A 19619-nucleotide genomic window follows, 5' to 3' on the forward strand; every position below is an offset into this window, starting at 1 on the left:
CAAAATAAATTTAATTGCAACTTTAAACTTCCCTTTTCTGAAAATTTGAAACTAGAATATTTAGTCTTTTAAAATTTTTCTTATTCAAATTTGAATTTGTAAACTAGAATATTATTGCGTCAGATTTTACGAGGTACAATGTTAGCAGTTCTTCAGTTTCAGAACAAGTTAAGTCCTTTTTCTTTTTTTCTTTTCGATAAAAGCACAGTTCTATTTCTGATTACAGATTACAGATTAAATTAAACTAATTTACTAAAAGTAACATACATCAATTAAAATTAACATCCATAATTTCTGGAGGGAGAAAAACGAAACCACTGCTCAACATTCTCATATTGGTGTCATTGGCACAACGTTGATTGAAAAATTCGCAAATTGAGCATTGTGGAAGCCAAATATATATATTTATACTTTTGTTCAAGTATCATTATTTTATTGTGATTATTTTTCTATCAGTTGAATCAGAGAAAATGCCATTTATCATTAATTACAAACAAAATCAAAAACCAAAATTTGAAAGTAAAACTGATCCGTTTTCAATATTTATGGCAATGCCCAAATTTTTTAATAATAATAACTCACCCAATTGCATGAATACGTAACGAACGTTTCTCATTGCTCATTGAAGCGTTATTCCATTATGCAGAGTCTAAAATATTTTATGTTAGTATATTTTTTTTGGTTCAGTTACTTTTATGATATACTCAAGTTAAAAGAAATCATAGCATTGTAATGGAACTTTTATTTTGAGTTTTAAGAAACTCATATTTGACAATACGTAATTGCATTTAAATTTGATATTTCAATTTATATTAATTTTTCAAGAACATAGTCAATCGAAAATAATATCCTGCTTAAAATTGAAATATATATTCGTGTACATGCAGGGAATTTTGTTCTGTTTCCAAGTGAGAAGCACTAAATAGTCTCCAGATGGCATAGGCAATTTATAGTTGGAGATGTCCCAGTACATGTCCTTAATATAAAGCATGCCCTGGATTAGATAGATAGATAGCATAGATAGATCATATGATCAGTGAGCTAAACCGTTCGTCTCTTACTCACCGAAAGGGGACACGAATGGTTTATGTTTGTGAAGGGCTTGATGGCGTCATACAATATTTTGAACACTGGATGATTAGGTTTGCGTAAGTAGCCACAGAAGTCGATATCATATTCCCCTAACCAGGGCTTGTAGCCATTTCCCCATACTTTCGTTTGCCAATGGACCTCTAGTTGTTTGGCTGCCTTCAGCAAATTAATCGCAATGTTTAGGACGGTTTTGTTGCGGCTAATCGCATGAAGGCGACACTGATCGATGGTGGTCAAGCTTGGTTCAAGAGATCCACATTTAACATTTGTAAACTTCACACTGGCCTTTGTCTGAAAAATAGAGATTAAAGATGATGGCAAAGCAGCTGGATTCAATTTTAATTACGTAAACATTTTCGATTAGAAGAGAATACAAAAGTATTATTGAAACTTTCCACTTTGGTGTCATCGTTCCAGCGGTACTGATTTGACTGAGAAATCCATAGAAATATAATCGATTTAAATACCATCAAAGTTAATTGAACATGTAAAAATAATTTTTGTAAAATATTTTTTTTTTTGCAATAATTATTATTTTAATGGCTCAATTCGCTAGTGTATATACTATATATATATATATGTCAATTAAACGTCTTATACATTTTTTATTTTGTTTATAAATATGTAAATGATTGGTATTAAAAAGAAAAAGAAAACTGGGTTATGCAAAAAATGGAAAAACAAATCGAAATAATTGTTTTATAATGCTAGGCAAAATAATTATAGAGACTGTCAACTATTATCTTAATCTAGAACTTCATGCAGCACTGATTATAGTTTTTGGTTCGATTCCTCAATAATTCACATAACTTACTCAGTAATAAAACTCTTGTTTGTCGTGCAAATACTTAAAAATAATTTCGCCAGCCTATTAAATACTTTCCATATATGGCGCTACTGTTCAGGTAGTTCCCCTCCTGATTCGGTTGGGCTTTAACTTGGCGCACTTGACTTTTTGTTTTTCCTCGGAACTGCGTCGTCTGATAAGGTCTCTAAGGTATACACATATACATATACACACACATATATGTCTAGTCTTTTTATTGCTGATATAAAATTTTCCGCGATTTGTTATTATTATTGCGCTGTTGCTTATGGTTTTTGCTATTTATGCAGATTTTGTCAACATTTGCTTTTTTACCTTGAGCTAATTTTAGCTATGCACCAAAGCTATTTTTGTACCTACCCAGTTTATTTTTGTACATTCCTTACAAAATGGGCAAATACCATTTTGCCCACCATTTACTCGTGTCACATGAAGTATGCGATTGCTGTCATGCAAAGAGAGGAGCTCGGGTTGCTAACCCCCCGGAGATAAGCGGCCGTCAGTTGAGAGAATGTGGGTCTTTGTGGCGCCTTGAGCATGCCTTGCCCACCCAATTCGAGGCGTGAGACACTCGCTCTCGCCCAGTATGACTGATAAGCTGATTAGATAAATGCCCATTGGCTGAGACGAGGGGCAATAGCCGTGCGTTGTCTGGCGCATTCCGCCGAATGTAGTATTTTGTTATGACATTTAATTGCAGTCGGTTGTAAAATACTTAATCTTAATTAAAGCTGAATTGTTTGTAAAAATAGCGCCATCGATGGCGACAGCTGAAACTATTCTTGGCATGGTTTTCCAGTTGCCCATATTACTCATCTTGATGGTCAAGTGTGTTGTTATTGAGGTCTAATTGAACGAGGTGCTTAAAAACATTTGTTTGCTTACTACTGTTGGTTTTCCTAATGTTATTATTCGTATTAGTATTAGTATGAGTATTAGTATTTTTTTTATATTTTTTTACATATGTTTTTTTAAATTTTACTATCATTATTCTAATGATATTATAATCATTTCTTATTTTATTTATCTATTTTTTTTTTTTTTAATGATAGTTCTCATGCTGATTATTAGCAATAATAATTGTATTATAATTGAAGTCTTTGCACTTATTAGCAATGCTGATATTAGCAATACAATTTATGCATTCTATAACGCTATATATACAGATTCTTCTATGTAAAGACATCAAGGAGTTCTTTTATATACTCCCACGCTCCCTTTCAGCCAGCACGATCTGATCGACCCCCGACAATATGTAGTTCAGGAAGTAATTTGATTTATAGCGGTCATTGGCTGTTTTGGCTATATTATTTATCGGCGTTTATATACATATATTATTGATTGGGTAATATAACTGTATTAATATGGCCTATTTGATGGTAAATATAATAAATATAATTGTTGCCACGCCACAGAAATAGAAACATTTTATATGCTCCTGTGCCAAATACATCAGCGAAAAACGTGATCTGCTCGTTAGTCACATGTGGTTTATCACGTTTGCGATAAGCCAAACTAATGACAGTCGTTCCTGTATCGGGTACAGTTGCTGCTCACATTCAAAAGCATAATTTGCATTTATTTCGGAATATTTTGTATTGCAATCTTTAAAGAAATAGCGAAATATGAAGAGTGCGAGGGCGAAAGATAAGATGATTAGAAGTTGCTCTTTAACCAGGTTCAAAGTCGCTTGTCACTCTTAGATGTACTATATTAATGAATACGATTTAAATGAATCACATGAATTGGCAACTCTACAGGCAGCAGGCATTGATAATTTGAAAGACGATAAGTTTAACGCCTTTCGCTTGAGTTAGCTGCGAGGGGTGCCAAGGGGCGCTGTGTAGCTATCAGCGGCAACAGTGCGTATGCTTGACACACATGCTTAAAAGTTTGCTTCATTTGGCAAACACATACATAGATTGGCAACAGCGGATATATAAACATTAACTGTTGCTATGGCATTTAGGCATACATACATACATAAATACCTGTATATAGAGAAAATTATATAAAGTAGCGAGATGTTTTATTAAATTCGGGAACGTTTTCGAGCATTCAAAACTGAATGTAAAGAAAATACTTAAAAATAATGAGTGCATGTTTAATTATGGCAACACTTGAAACCTGTTAAATTTTACAAAAAATATGTTAAATACATTTTGATGAGCTCTGCGAGCTTTGCTAATTCATGCTAGACAGCTAAATTGATCTAGAATTAGCACAAAAATAGCTGGATTTACTTTGAATAGGTATATTAAAAAGTTCTTGGCAAAGAGACCATAAAAATGAAATATATTTATTATATGCAACATATATTTGTAGGCGTAGAACTATCGCGAATCAAAACAAAACAATTGTACAGCACCAAAAGAAATATACATTTCAGATAAAAAATATATATGTACATATGTGTTTTTTTTTTAAGGCTTCCTTCTTCTTCTATTTGTAGAGCTCTACATATCGTTATGCTTATTTGCAGACGTAAAGCTTCGAAATTTGTGATATACCCCTTGACGTCATGAATATGTTTTCGTCACGGGTTCCCATGTGACGGGATATATATGATCTAGCGTAGGGGAATATTGTTTAGATTTGAAATTCTGAATATTTATATACTACAAATTGACTGAATAATAAAATTTTGGTGTATAGTACTTCCCCTGTGCGATTCTTGGAAAATGTAGGTGAATTCCTTTGTTTACTTAGTATATTTTTGGCAAACGTATATTTACTGCAGCCCCATAAATGCTTTATATTATGACATACACAATCGGCACATATAGTTAGGTGTAAAAGTAAGCGTATAAGCCGAGCATGTTGACAGTTTCCCGATGCACTTCATTAAGGAATATCGCTATAGCTTCATTAAACAAGGGCTTAATGTGACATAAACGCTAAAGTTTGGAATTAAATGCGGCCATTAAGTCGTATTAATACATCTCGTAATATTCAGTCGATGTTCAGGGATGAGCCGCAATCTGTTCTGCTTGTTTGGGGGATAAGCAACAGCTAAATTTGACTTACGTGAGAAAGTTTTATGACATTGACGCAAGCTCTGCCTTCTGCCTGGCTGGTCGACTGGAAGTTTCTTTTGTGGATGGGTGGCTTTGGGTGGCTCAGTCTGTGCTAACGGTAAACACGGCCACACGCTGCGTATGCGCAACGACTTGCGTAAGCAAACAGACAACGGCAACATGTGCACAATTCCTGCAATTGTTTTTCAAGAATTTTATAACGTTTCGTTCGTTCAATAAAAAACGAATAAAAAAAAAACAAAACAGTCAAACGGAACTTTTACAGTTGCACATTGTTCGCTCGAAACGTGCTCGGGCATGTCGCACAGCAGGTGGAAGCCCCCACCCAGAACACTGAGTTGAACAGCCCTTGGCGCTCTCTATCTCGCAATATCGCTCTCGCTTTCCGTCTATCTCACTCTCACTTATTCTCTCTGTCTCTCTTGCAGCTTTTTGTACAATTCTTATCAGTAAACAATTCAAAGTTTCTTTGCTGCCTGGCACGCGCTGTACGAGCAAGTCGAAACAAGTTGTGTTGCGTTGAGTTGAGTGGAGATAACGATGCTATCGAAAACCAACTGTGAACGCCCCGTCGCAATTCTTGTGAAATTCAGCGCATTTATGTTAACTGATGCCGTCTCTGCAAAAAAAGCGCTCGAAGCGACCCCCAGAAGAGAAATCAATGGCAGCCCAATTAACTAGTTGAGAGAGTTAAAGTGGCTTGACTGTGCTGAACAGACGAATACCCTGTAGACGGCATAGTAGTTGTAATATGTGGAATAAAGAACATTTATGTTTAATAATAAACAAAATATTTCATAAGATTTAAGAATTGGGTAAAATGAAAATAATGTAAAACAAAAAAATCTAATTTCATTAGAATTTCACATAACAGAGGTTTAATAAGCCGCGTACCAAATTTACCTCTATTAGTTGCCATAACAGCTGAGTTCACACAGTTATAATATGATAGGATACAAAAACTAAATTTTTTTCTTTTTAAGAATTGTTAAATTATATCTGAAGAGATATAGTCTAATAATATTTAATAGTCTACTCTCAGCAATTTCAAATAAAGTACAGGGTATCAAAGATTAAATAATATAGCACGATCCAGACAGCAGACAACAAAGTGTGATTATTATATTTATGTATGCGAATACACGCATTTCACAAACGTAAACGTGGTGTTAATTCGGCTTTGTATGGGACGCCTCGTTTTTTTATCGATTGGGTTTACTTACATGGTTGCTGAATTCAAACTATTTAATCTAGTGCACAGGTGCAATTGCGCTTCAGCGGAAAATCAAACAGAGCACACACAAAAAGTCTCTAAAATATTCATATTTGGCTTTATCATTGGCAGTTGCTGCTATTATCTTTCTAGCTCTGTCCCTGTTTTTATGGCTCCTGCGCTCCTGCTCTACTCACAATTATTTCGATGCGCAGTTAATGGTTGAAATTTTTCCGCAATGGATTGTTGGGAATGTGCAAGATATCTAATACAAATAGACTTTTGTTTCCAGGTCAGAGATCCGTTTCAATTGTTTACATAATAAATTTCCACAGAATTCGGAATACGGAATTCCATTTATATAGAGCAAACAAGCCAGAAGTCTAATAATTATGGTCAAACACTTTGTGTGTGTGGGAAATTCCATGCCCGACCTTGGACTCTTTTTAGAGTGTGGCCACAATCTCTCTTACTGCAAAGTCATACTTACCAGGGCTTGTGTGTGCCTGATAAGGCCTTTTTGTCGTCTGTTTGAACTACTTTTCACTTTGTGATCTTTAGACAAATGCATATACAAGTGCTTAATTGATTGAGTGAATTTGAAATGGCTTTTATTTCATTGATTTTCGAGAGAAATTTCTTCATATATAATATGAATATATGCACATACATATACATATATGTATGTATGCATTTACAATGTCTGCAATTTACAATGATTGCTCAGCACGCGCCTCGCATTGATTTAATTTCGTAAATATTTGAAAATTTACAGGGGAAATTTTTAGAAATATTTGTTTTTGGAAAGAATTGTATATTTTGGCGATATATATTATTGGCTAAGGGTTTTACATTATTTGAGTTTTACAATGCCCCAATATGGTCTGATATCGGTTGTCTGTGTAACTTGAGTAAATGTGTAATATTTGTTATTTCAATTTACAAAGCTTATCAGTTGTTAATTAAATGCATTTAAATGAGCTGCTTGAGTGAGTTTGTTGTTTTAATATACATATGTATTTATACATATATGTTAAAGGTTTACCAATTGCTTCCACGAATTTTCCATAAATAAACAATATCGATTTCCAAGCAATTGAAGTATTCATTAAAGAAATACGCGTATATATCATATATATAGCACCCTTATAAAAAATTTATAAAGTTCCGAAAAATACCTTATAAAAAGTGAATGCACTTTCATAGTAAAAGCGATTGCAGGTTTTATTTATATTATCTATATTATATTTGTTTATGGGAATCTCCGCTGCTTATTTTTCTGCTCTAGGCAATATATTATGTAATATATGTCTGTGTGTTAGTGTGAAAAAAAAAAACTGAACCGGTTATAAGCAGTATTCCATTCATCATATAACTATATTTCTCCCGCTCGAGCCCAGCGTGTCTCGTGTCCAGCGTCTCGTGTGTGTATTTGTGCGCAGCTTTGTGTCTGTGTAATCAATTGATGCGGCGCAGTGGAAAGGTTCAGAGCGGTTCAAACAAATACAATTAACTAAATATATAATCGTAAACAAATCACAAAAAAATATGCGTGCCAGCCAGCTGCTATATATATGATAAATTGATATGATATACTAAATTTTGGAAATTTTTGGAAGTTATCTGTGGGCATTGACACAAACAGATCAATTAATACCCGGTAGACGTCAGATAAAACGAAAAAAATAGGTATAAATAGGTTATTTATTTATGTACATGTTCCATTTTCTTAAAAAAATAAATAAATATCCGCTTTTTGGTTATATTTCTTGTTAAACTGAATGAGAAGCCAATTGATTGTGTTTTTTTTTTAAACTTTTTTTTGGGTACTCGGTGAATCCCATTTACTGCAAAGTTGGCCTAATAAGCAAAACAAATGTTCTTATCTAACTGCAAAAATGGGAGAGTTTCCATAGAAATTCCCAGCGATAACTCACTTGCCATATAATAAATATAATCCATGTTTAAGTGAATATTGATAAGCTTTGCTGTCTTTTTATTAGAGTATTATAAAGTCTTATATAGTATATGTTTTTATGTGGAATACAGGCAACGAGAATAATTCAGTTCAAGCGAATCTCGTGTATTTGAATAATATTATTCAATTACAACTAAAAACATGTTTGCGCGCGTAAATGGAAATCCGAATCAAAATAAACAATAACAAAATATAAATATGAAAAAACAAAAAATAAAAAAAATGTTAGCTGAACTGAAATCCAGTTTATTTAGTGAGTTTAAGTTTGAGCTATATTGAGTTGTATAGTTCAGGTTTGCTTCTAGGGTAGTCAGTGGGCAAACAACTACCCCTCTGTCTAATTAGCGAGCTGGGAAGTTGAAAAGTTGTCGCTAAAACTGGAAACGGAGTGCTTTCAGCTAGCTAACGGATACATTTGACGGATACATTTGAGAATATGCTAATTTATTGTTAGTTTGAGCTTGGCATGAAGCATTATGAATCGATATGAATCATTACCTTCGACGACATCTCCATTGTTTCTCATTAGACTTCGGTCGGGTAGCTATTAAGCTTAACGGATTATTTTGACTTGAAATTATGCTAATTTTTCACTGGTTGGGGTCAAGCTGTAAGCATCGATACTAATCGGTATTAATCGATATATATTTTTATGATTCATTGCCTTCAACGATGTCACCATTGTCGCTCATCATCTTTTCCGTTTGATTGTTCGCCTTGGCTCGTGTTCCCAGCACTCGTTTGTTTAAGTTTTTTAAATATTTTTTTTTTTCTACTCATTCACGTCTCATGTGAATTGTGAACTACCTGAGCAAACGTTGCATTCACCATGCCCTCCTAAATGGTATTTGGCCTAGGATTTCCCCACTCGCACAATATCTCGAGCTGTTCAATGAATGTTACTCATGACTTGGCAAAAATGCTTACTTAGAGTTTGCCTCAGCTGTGTTCTTTGGAATTAACGCAGCAGGTGTAAAGTACGCTGATGATCTACCTGTTCGTGCATGTCTAATATTGACTGAACAAACTGAACTAACTGAGCAGCTGATTAACGGGCAATACAAACTACCAATGTAGCGCATTGTATAACTGATCAACGAACTGCACCTGATCAGGTGTAAGCGTCAATCTGGGCAAATTAGCAATGTTTTTGCTTCAAGCATGTAAGTTACTAATTAATGGGCTCATGTGAAATAGCATTTTATATAATTGACTTAAGTAGCGCTATAAAGTGTTACACTTAGGGTAAATAGATCTCTTTTAACGGTAGCAAATCTACATTAATTTCAATAATTCTTCGAACTTTTTCTCATAAATTAAGTTGCGTAATTTTTCATTTATAATTAACATATAGTTTGATTAGGTCCTCAAGAATATTATGTAATATGTATATAAATTATGAAAAAGTAAAAAACTTAAAATGAATGTATAAATATTATATAATCCTAAGAGAAATTTTATTTAGATTACAGTGAAAATTATATAAATTTAATAAAAAATATAAAGTAGGAACAAATTCTTATCAATTATAAAACAATGAAAATTCAATAAATAAACATGGCTAAGCATAAATAATACTAAAATATGTGAATAAATATTATTTGTAATTATTTTTTTTTTATTTTTTATTTTTTGCTTATTTATCAAAATAATATAAGTTGACAAACAAAACCTTATATATTTAAAATTTTCATGCAGTGTAAAAATATATAAACTAGCATAAATGATTTCAATTGTTAATAATTTAAGATCATAATTTTATTATTATGCCTATACTTATATACATATGTACATATGTAGATACACATCTGTCTCAAGCAAATTTATAGCCAATTATACCAATTTCATTGTTGTTTTTTTATTTTTATTTTTTTTTTTCCATTTACAAATTGTCTCGAGTTTTAGTTTAGAGCTAACTGACCTATACAAGCTATACGTGGCTCTTAGCAACTCCTAAGATGATATGTTGCAAATTGTTGTTTTAGTTTTTTGTTTCTGACGGGCTCTGCAAACAAATTTTTCCATGTATAATGGCACGAAGTCGCGCTGTCTGGATCGTTGGCATTGATTATATTAACATGTCTCTGGCTGAAGCGTGCACGTAGAGTCCATATAAGGTGAACGTTTTAATTGGCCACTTTACAGCATTGATTCAGACCATATAAGTGGTATATATACACATACACACATATGCATAGATATATATCTGTCTGTATGCATGTATGTAAATGTAGCACATGCATAGGCTTGATAAGAGCGTGCCTATAAATGAGATTCATTGGGGGAATACCGCTGATAAAGCGCTTTAGATATTGATTGATATTCTGCTGTGATTTTCGGACTTAAGGTGTTTCTATGATTCTGACGTCAAGAATTTGTCATTCGAATTCCAAATTGGCTGTGAAATAAAGAGCTGAAAATTTGTATAAATAAGAAGATTTGTAAGGTTTTCTTTTTCAAGTTTTTTATTTTCTTTTCAAAAAATTCTTTTCTTTAATTTTGTGACTTAAAATTAAATAACATTTTTTTTGTTGGTTTTTTTTCAATGCTTTTTTCTTTTGTACAATTTCTACGCCATTATATGAAAAGCTAACATAACAAAACTTTAACTTTAACATACAAATTACAATATTTTTTTTACATATTTTTTTAATAGAGTGTATTACAATTTATGCGTAAATCTGTTCAATGCGAACGAAAAATTCGCCATTATCAATAATCTCTCTCAGTTAAAAAAAAAAAAACCAGCAGCTTGTCACGCGCTTAAACGTGTGCCGTTGTGTTGGTGTATTGCTGTATTGGTGTATGATTGTATTGGTGCCAAATCCAAGAGAGTGGGAGCTTGAGAGAGTGCATGCACTTCCGCAGCAGCTGTTTTGTTGTTGCTGCTGCTTGTTGCTTTTTCTGCTGCATTCTCGTCTGCTCCAACGAAGGTCGTTGTCGCCATCAATTGCCTCTCTCTATCTCTCTCGCTCGCTCTCTAGCATAATTCAACGTTTTGCAGCTACTTTAGCTTTCGCTGCTCCTCCTGCTCCTCCCCTTCCTCCTCTATATACACTTATACATATGCATATATATATGTTGTATTATATGTAATTGGAATATGTCCCAACGTCGGTTTCCGCAGAACTCTCCAAACGTTCGGGTACATTAACCTTGTCTTAACTGGTTGCTTGTTTGATTTAAACCCATGTTTAGCCCCACTGTGACGGGCTGTTCAACTCATAGCTTCTGCCATCTCTCCGAACGCGCCTACACCGCGGGCAGCTGGACAATGGGATGCTGGGGCGCATCCCAATGTGCCTCGCAGTAGTCGACCAGTTGATTTTCGGCCTTGTTCAGCTGCTCCTCGTTCTGCTCGCCTGCCCAGGTCTTTTGAATCAGGCAGCATGACTCGATGCTTTCCTGGCCCAGAATCCGGCTCAGCTTGGTGGCGTCGTCCACCTTGATGACATAGATATCATTCTCATAGCAGAACGCCTCCAGCAGCACCTCGTGCATGTGTGTGGCCGAATCGCCATCTTTAGGCACGGCCATCAGGCAAAACAATGAACCCTCTGGTGATTTGGATAGGGTATTGATCGCAGCCGAGAGGCCGACAATCACACGAGCCTCCGATTGGGCACGCAGCAGAGCCGTTTTAACGGTACGTCCGATGGGCATGGCACACTCGGTTAGCTCCAGGCTGTTGTTGTTGTGGCTGTGATAGTGATGCATGTTGGCTGATTCCTCAACGACCATATTGGAATTGTTGTTAATCTCTTCTGATTTTGTCACTTGAGCTTGAGCTTCAGCTATTTTTGTAGCTTCTCTTTGCACTTTTTGTGTTTGCGTAACGCACACTTTGTCTCGGCTTGGCACTGCTTTGTTTTTCTTGTGGTTGCTAATGTTATTTAGCGTTAGTCAATTTTTGATTAGCTTTGAATTGTTTTTTGTTTGTGCTTTTATGGCTTGACAATTTGCGCTATATTAACTTTTGCTTATGAAATTCTTTTCACGTTGACGTTGTGCGCTTTGAAATCCGTTCAACCGTTTCGCTTGCTGCCTGTTTCAATTTTGATTTTCAATTTCACAATGAATGCCAAACGATAGCGACGGCTCGCTTTTATAGCGACGCTCTCGCCGCGTACGAATTTCATAAGAGCAGAGACACGATTGAACATGTGCTGACGCTTGCTCTCTCTCTCTCTCTGTGGCCCAATGGCTGAGTAGAGCTTTTTTCGAATTTTTTCACGCAGCAGACAGCCGGCGTACTTGCTCTCACTCTCGTTCGCTCTCTCTGAAAGTGTATGTGTATATGTGCGTGTGCGTGTGTATGTGCTTTATTCCAAGTAATTTTTCGCTTGACACCTCCGTTCGCGCTCTAAATTTGAAGCTTCAGCAAGTTTTTTTTATGCCTTTTTGTTGCTGGCTTTTGCATGGATGCCGCCAAAGATTTCCGTTAATTTTGGCAATTAGCAAAGTTTATTTCGTGCCTCTTCTGTGGCTTTTATTACGCACTGCAGCCGCTTACCTTGCCCTTTTAGCTCAAACTCATCTCGTCTCAATGCCGCTCTTTGGGTGCGCGCTCTGAGCACAGCTTGAGTGCATATCTATATGTGTGTGTTTGTGTACGTGTGTGTGTGCATATCAGTTGAATGCTCGTTCGAACTTTTACTCTCAATGAATTGCCTTGATATCGAGCAATCTTTTTTCGTTGAATTCGTTAATGATTTTAAATTTCCCTAAAAATTCATATTGTCACACATTTTTTGGGGGAAAATTCAGCTCAGTTTGTGTCAATTTATAGCCCATTTAACGGTAATCATCAATTTTCAGCATTCGCTTTTCACGCGAACTCAAGCTGATGGCTGGTCATGCATTTGGCTATGCGCCAAAGTGGTCAACAGGTCGTGCCAAATGACTCAAAGGCAGCATAATAATGTTTATGCTTAAGTCGATTACAAACATACATACGTGCATGTATACACATTTACATATGCATACAAAGCTGACGTCAAATTGGGTCCGCGGCGCACGTTGCGTATACTTGATGTCCGTGCGAAAGTGTTTTGCTGTCTCATTGTTTAATTAATGAGCGCGCGACAAACACATAAAATTGTGTTTGGCATTGTTATTGTTGTTGTTGTTGCTGTGTTTGTTTTTTTTTTCGCATGAAACTTTAGTGAATGAATACCAGTCCAGGGGGTAAATACGTGCACATGGAAAACCAGCCAACAAAACCAAAAAAAAAAAAAAAAAAAAACAAACACTAAAAAGACACTCAAATATATATTGTTTGTGATGATGCATTTGTTAAATTTATATAGACGCGTATAATTCAGTTTCAGGAACTACTATGTATTGAGCACAGCTGTCTCATCTGGCAATTGGCATCAATTGAAAGTCTGTCAAGCGGCAGTTCATTTACCGTTATGGCGTTGGTATTCACATGTTTTTTTTTTCTTGGCTTCTTTTGCACTTTTTTTTATGAATTATTTTGTTATTTTGCATTGGATTTTGTGGTGCGAGCATTTTTTGTATTTATGCTGAGCGTTGTTTTTTCAGAATAATATTTTTGTAATTAGCCTGACCTGACCAAAGGCACGTACATATATACAAATAAATGAAATACAATATGAAATATGCAAAAAATCATGTGAAATTCAATTGATGTAGTAAATTTATACACATTTAGGTTGAATGTACGACAATTTAGAAGTGATTTACGTATTTCTTGGAAGTCACAAAGGAATTTATTTTGTTTCACTTAGGCCAGCTATAACTCTAGCTGCCTTCCTTACCAAAAAACCAAGGCGAAATAAAGTTCCCACATTAAACAGCCAAGCCAATCAAGTTTAATGAACTTCTTGGAAAAACAAAATTTATAATTTGATGTGCAATATGTGTTGAACTCAATGAACTGCCCGTAAACAAATATGAAAAAGTGCATAGAGAAAAGGGTTTAGTTGGCATTTTTGGGGCAAGCGGTTAATCACCCGGTATATCTTCCATACGTAAAGATCTGCTCGAAAACACTGACCTATCTGAAGTCTAAATATAAATATTGTTAACTTGCTGCGCATAAACAACGAAAAACACGGCTTGCAAATTATCGCCTAGCTCAGCTCAAAAATACAATTGAGGCGTAAGAAACAATAACAATAACAAGGAAAAGAGAACAGCAAATGGAATACTATATTTATACTTATATATCTTGGATCAGGCCACAGAATTTGCGCGCCAATTTTGTATGGCCAATGAACTTCAGCCACGCCTCAGTGTTGTTGACGAACGGTAAAGTGCACTACAACAACAATTACAGTGAACTCTACTTTAAAGTACAGTCAAATTAAGCAACTGTATTTTCGTGACAGACTTGCCCCCAAAATAAAACATAAAGAAATTAAAAAAAAAAAAAAAAAAATTTTATATATTTGGAGCCCAAAGCTTTGTTATTGTGAACGGGTGAATTTTTATTTTAAGCACATTTTGTTTGTATTTCAAAATAAATTATATTATTTATGTATATCATAAAGGCTTTCAAAAAATGTCAAGAAAATTTTATTTATTTATGAGAAGTTTCTTGATGCTTTTTATATTATTCATATTGTTTTTAAACATTTTATATTATATTGCTTAACTTTATTATTATTTATTTATTTTTTTTTATCAAGCATGACCCATATATTTTTTTTTTTTTTTTTTTGAAAATTACTTAATAAAAAGTATATATTATATTTTATTAAAAAGTCGTAGTAGTACACAGGCAATTTTTGTGTGGTATATTTACTGATATTTTGAAATTTTAAGATTTTAGTTAAGTTAAGACTTCTTCCTGCTGAACATTCTAGATATATAAGTAATTTGTTTTATATACTGCATATTTTAATCTCGAAATTTGCTTTGCAATAGAAACAATTTAGGGAAAATAGTACATTAATTAATCCGATTAGTCCATAGACAACATTCATGTTCAATTTCCTGATAGATGCGAAATAAACATATGAAAGAAGGTAAAGAAAAACACATATCGGATATCACTGTAGTTGAGTTTCAGTTACATGCGAATAACTCATGATGCTTAATGGAAAATAGGTCGGGGTTTCGCATAGCTTCTACCTGTTCGGCTTGGCTTATTGACTGCTACATGCCACACCGAAACAAGTGGCCGTCGCATGGCTAATGATGGAATTCTCACATTCGCGCTGAGTCATGCCGCTCAACTAAAAATATGTTCGACATGACTCAAAATACCAAATCTTGTCACTCAGCGATGGACTGGCCGGTGCATGGCTAAGGCAGAAAACAGGTTTACTCGAATTCCCTTTAAAATACACACTCACACACACGTATACACACCTATACACCATCGCTCACTGTACATACGCATTTTTATGGATCCATACCGATATGGAAGGCAAGTCCAAAGGTCGATTGCAATACCTGACGCGCTTTGCGTTCGCTTAGACTGAGTCGCGTTTCCACTCACGTGCGCTGCTTTAAGACCAGTTAAGAGCGCCACTGAGAGAGCTTAAAACCTGGTCAAGTTTACAAGGTGCAATTATGTATATGCAAGATATGTGTTTAAGGGGAATTTCTTAGTATTGGGTAAACCCCAGTGCAGAATGAGGTTGAATGCCTTATGAAAAGACCCAATGTCTTGAGATGCAGAGATGCCAGAGACTCTCTTTTATCTACGCACAGTTTCCGTACTTTTTCGCTGCACACAAAAAAGAAAACGGTTTGTGTAGGCATATGCAAAAAGTTCCCCCAAATGATTGAAGCGCATACTTGCAGGGGATTGGGGATTTGTTATCGTATAAATAACTCTGAGTGGTAAATCCCAAAGATATTGTAGTTTTCATTATAGTATCTAAATTTCCATTTATGAAAATAATAATATATTTGGAGTTTTATTGTAGAAGATTAATTTTTTTATTTTTTTGTAAATATGAGTATTTTCAATATTCATCGAATATTTCATTCTAACTTTTCAATAAGCACAAACAAATTTACAAACGACGTCTTCTTTAAAAATTTCCCTGTGGTTCAAGTGCTTTAAGCTAATATTTCCCTTTTGAATTTCATTAAGCAACCAGCAAGCATTTCTAACGGATTTTTTCTACTTCAAGCAAGTTGGCAGCACGATTCGCTCACGAAAGCTCAAGGTTAAGCCAAAAGCTTTTGCTTAGGCATTTGTTTTGCCGGCAAACGAACAAAGCTCTGCTGCTTCTTACACATAAACAAATGCCAGCTAACAGCTGACCTTATGCGAAATCAGTGTTGAATAAGACCCGAAGTAGAGTCTCTTTTTTGCACGTTGCGGAATTGTATTATTCTAATACCGACAATTATTGTTATAATAGAGCAATTTAACGCATACCTGATGTTTTTCAATTTGAACTTTAAAAGGCGGCACAGGGTGACTCATTAGAACAAATCCCACATTGTCTGGTACGGTGAAAAGCTCTGTGATGTAATCAAAAGACCGCACGAAGAACGAAAAGAAGTCGAAGAAAAAGCAGCCAAAAATCTAAAAATATGACCACCAACAACAACAACAACAATACCAACAAGAACAGAAGCGAAACAATAAACGAAGTTTCAGACCTTTTCTTTGTGTGAGCTTCAAAGTAATTCAGCATGGGAATGGAAGTACATATACAAATATATATATGGTATATACATATAAATACTCACAGCGAAACCGGCTCGAGCATTCAGTTCGTCGCTGGCTGACGGAAGTGACGGAACCGCCAGAGCAGCGAAATTTTTGAAATAGAGCGCGGCCTTCAGACATTGGAGAGGGGAAATTTCGTTTGTTGAATCGATTTTAAATACAATGGAGTACCTGCAATCTGTCTATGAGAAAATCTTTGGAGCCGATGAGCCGTCAGATGCCGCACAAATTTGTTATGATACGTGAGTATGCGTGTGCGGGATTTTCCCAATTGAAATTGATTTATTTATTTATTTAAACTTCTATGCAGGCCCCGCAAGGTCGTTTGCTTCGGCAATGTTCTACTGGATCGCACTGTGAAGCTAGAGGAGCCAGAGCTGCTGCAACGCTATGATCTGAAGCTGGGCTCCAAGGGCGAAATGGATCTGGAGCAGCTGAACAAAATTGCCGCAGATGCAGCTAATGGGTAACTCATTCTCAGACAGTTGCTAATTGAAATAAGTATATATATATTTCTATATTTTTGTATATGTTTTTTTTTTTTAGCTCCAGCTGCTTAATCAATCCAGGCGGTTCTGCATTGAATACGGTGCGTATTCTGAAACAGCTCGGCACAGACGCCCAGTTCTTTGGCTCGATTGGCAGCGACAAGCATGGAGAGGAGCTGCGCTCTCTGCTGCTGGAGCGCGGCATCGAGGCACGCCTGCAGGTGGTTGACGATGTGCATACGGGGCAGTGTGTGTGCCTCATGTACAATGACAGTCCCACGCTCTACGCCAACATCGGCGCATCCGCCCACTTCTCTGTTCAAGAGCTGAAGCGCGCTGCTTTGCATGACACACAAAGCTTTCTGCGACCCATCGAGCGTAAGCAAATTCTTTATGTGGAGGGCTTCTTTGTGCCGTACCGTAAAGAGGTCTGTGACTATATACTGTTGCACCTGGTGCGGGAGCGTCGTTATCTGGCATTGAATCTCAGTGCTCCCTACATAGTGCGCCAGCACCCGGAGGACATGCTGCAGCTGGCGCGGCGGGCGATGTTCATATTCGGCAATCGGCAGGAGTTTCAGGAGCTGGCCGAGGTAGCCGGCTGTGAGACTGTGGAGAAGCTGGCCCGCCAGCTGCTGGAGTTGGGCCAGCCCAAGATCCTGCTCATCACAAACGGCGATGCAGGAGTGCAGCTGGCCACCAACTATGTGGCAGAGCGGGCACCACCCGGCGATTTACGATTCGAGGATTTCAGAGCACAACGCGCCGAGCAGCTGGTGGATGCCACAGGAGCTGGCGATGCATTTGCTGCGGGCTTCCTGCACGCCTGGCTGGAGAAACGTTCGCTGACCGAGTGCGTCCGTTTGGCCAGCAATATCGCCTCCAAGGTGGTGACTCAGGTGGGCTGTAATCTGCCGTAGCTCGCATCCGGAGACCCTCACACTTTATGAGATGTGGGTCAGACAAAGAGAAACTCAGCGACACCAAAGTAGGCCTTCATTGCACCAATATTATATAATATAGAGATGTATATATGTATACGAATATGTACATATATGTGTGTGTACATATGCTTTTGTACTTAGTTCCTTATGAAGCGACAATGCACTCAGTGAGTAATCTATTCGCTCGCTCGGTTGAAGCAACATCAAGCAGAAAATATTTGTAATTTCAAATAAAGCAACTATAAATATTTCCATAAAAAAATAAGGTGACAAATTAAACATTTTTTCTTTATGAGTAATTAGAAATCAAAACTAATCATTTTTAATAAACCTCACAGAGTAAGTACATGGCATAAATATATATAAGAGAAATGATTAAAAAACAAATTGAATAATTTATATTTTTTACTTTAATATTATTTTGAATTTTTTTTTTGTTATTGTATAATGAAATTTTCATCAAATCTGACAAAGTAAACTTTCTCAAATTATTCTACTTGGGCACTTAAGGCAATTAATTTATAACAGCGCGAGCTACAGATTAACCATATACCCGATATATACACATAGATATAAATACGTATACTATATTAATATCATACATGTATTTAGATGCTCTCAGATAAAACTACTGAAACTTTCATAATATATATCAGTATATAAAATTATCATATCTAATTCCATATATTTATTTTGTACATTTTAATTAAAATAGGTATATACATATGTATGTATTTATGTTATATTTATTTATTTATTTTTTTTTTTTTTTGAATGTATAGAGTACTAATTTTGAACAGAAATATTTTTAAACAAATTTTAGGCATTCTTATCAGCATTGTTATTTTTATATACATATACATACATATATACCTAAGATTTATATAAATATAATTGCTATACGTATTTTGTAAACTTTTTTATATGAAAATATTTAAAAATATGTATATATTAAAAATTATGTTTATATATTAAAAGCAAATCGTTTGCTCCTGTTAAATTTATTATATTTTGTAATTTTTTTCCATTACTATATTGAGTAAAATATTTTAATTTATATAGAGCTCAAGTTTCAGCAGAATGCAGTCATTATCTCAAGGCCAATTTGAGAGCGAATTGCAACTTTGTTTTTTGCTCTTAGAAAAATGTGTGTATATATTTTACTGCATGGTTTTATTTTGTGTAAACAATCACATCGCATTATCTTATGTTGACTTATTCACGGGCTGCCCACATCCATAAGCCAGAGCGGGATATGATGACATAGCTCCAAATCTAGCATGTCTAGATATCATCAAAGCGAATGTTTCATTGTTGTTGTTTATCTGCGAATGGGGGGATTGCTCGCAATCGCCATTAGAATTGGAATTGAAGGCGG

General features: G+C 35.5%; 3 protein-coding genes across 5 annotated transcripts; 1 reads left to right on the forward strand and 2 right to left on the reverse strand.

The window, feature by feature from the left end:
- Positions 1-715: 715 nt before the first annotated feature.
- On the reverse strand, positions 716-5151 carry LOC26528280. 3 transcript variants are annotated; one of them, XM_032730023.2, is made up of 4 exons: positions 4946-5151; positions 1439-1523; positions 1066-1383; positions 716-994 (listed from the first exon to the last, which is right to left on the reverse strand). In XM_032730023.2, the coding sequence occupies exons 2-4, from the start codon at positions 1499-1501 to the stop codon at positions 833-835; spliced, it is 543 nt and encodes a 180-aa protein (XP_032585914.1). In that variant the 5' UTR covers positions 1502-1523; positions 4946-5151; the 3' UTR covers positions 716-832. The 3 variants fall into 3 exon arrangements, 2 of the variants coding, with proteins under 2 accessions (XP_032585914.1, XP_043866876.1); XM_044010941.1 differs by lacking the exon at positions 4946-5151 and adding an exon at positions 1907-2079; XR_004364120.2 differs by lacking the exon at positions 1439-1523 and having other exon boundaries at positions 4946-5149.
- Positions 5152-10861: 5710 nt separating this feature from the next.
- On the reverse strand, positions 10862-12241 carry LOC6578735 (growth arrest and DNA damage-inducible protein GADD45 alpha). Its single transcript, XM_002004607.4, has one exon. It carries the CDS (start codon positions 11886-11888, stop codon positions 11400-11402), a length of 489 nt encoding a protein of 162 aa, XP_002004643.1. The 5' UTR covers positions 11889-12241; the 3' UTR covers positions 10862-11399.
- A 4165-nt stretch (positions 12242-16406) lies between these two features.
- On the forward strand, positions 16407-18506 carry LOC6578736 (adenosine kinase). Its single transcript, XM_002004608.4, has 3 exons — positions 16407-17051; positions 17120-17275; positions 17356-18506. Exons 1-3 carry the CDS (start codon positions 16972-16974, stop codon positions 18215-18217), a joined length of 1098 nt encoding a protein of 365 aa, XP_002004644.1. The 5' UTR covers positions 16407-16971; the 3' UTR covers positions 18218-18506.
- Positions 18507-19619: the final 1113 nt, after the last annotated feature.

This window comes from Drosophila mojavensis, unplaced genomic scaffold (genome assembly GCF_018153725.1).
Source record: "Drosophila mojavensis isolate 15081-1352.22 unplaced genomic scaffold, ASM1815372v1 contig_80, whole genome shotgun sequence".
Lineage (NCBI taxonomy): Eukaryota > Metazoa > Arthropoda > Insecta > Diptera > Drosophilidae > Drosophila > Drosophila mojavensis.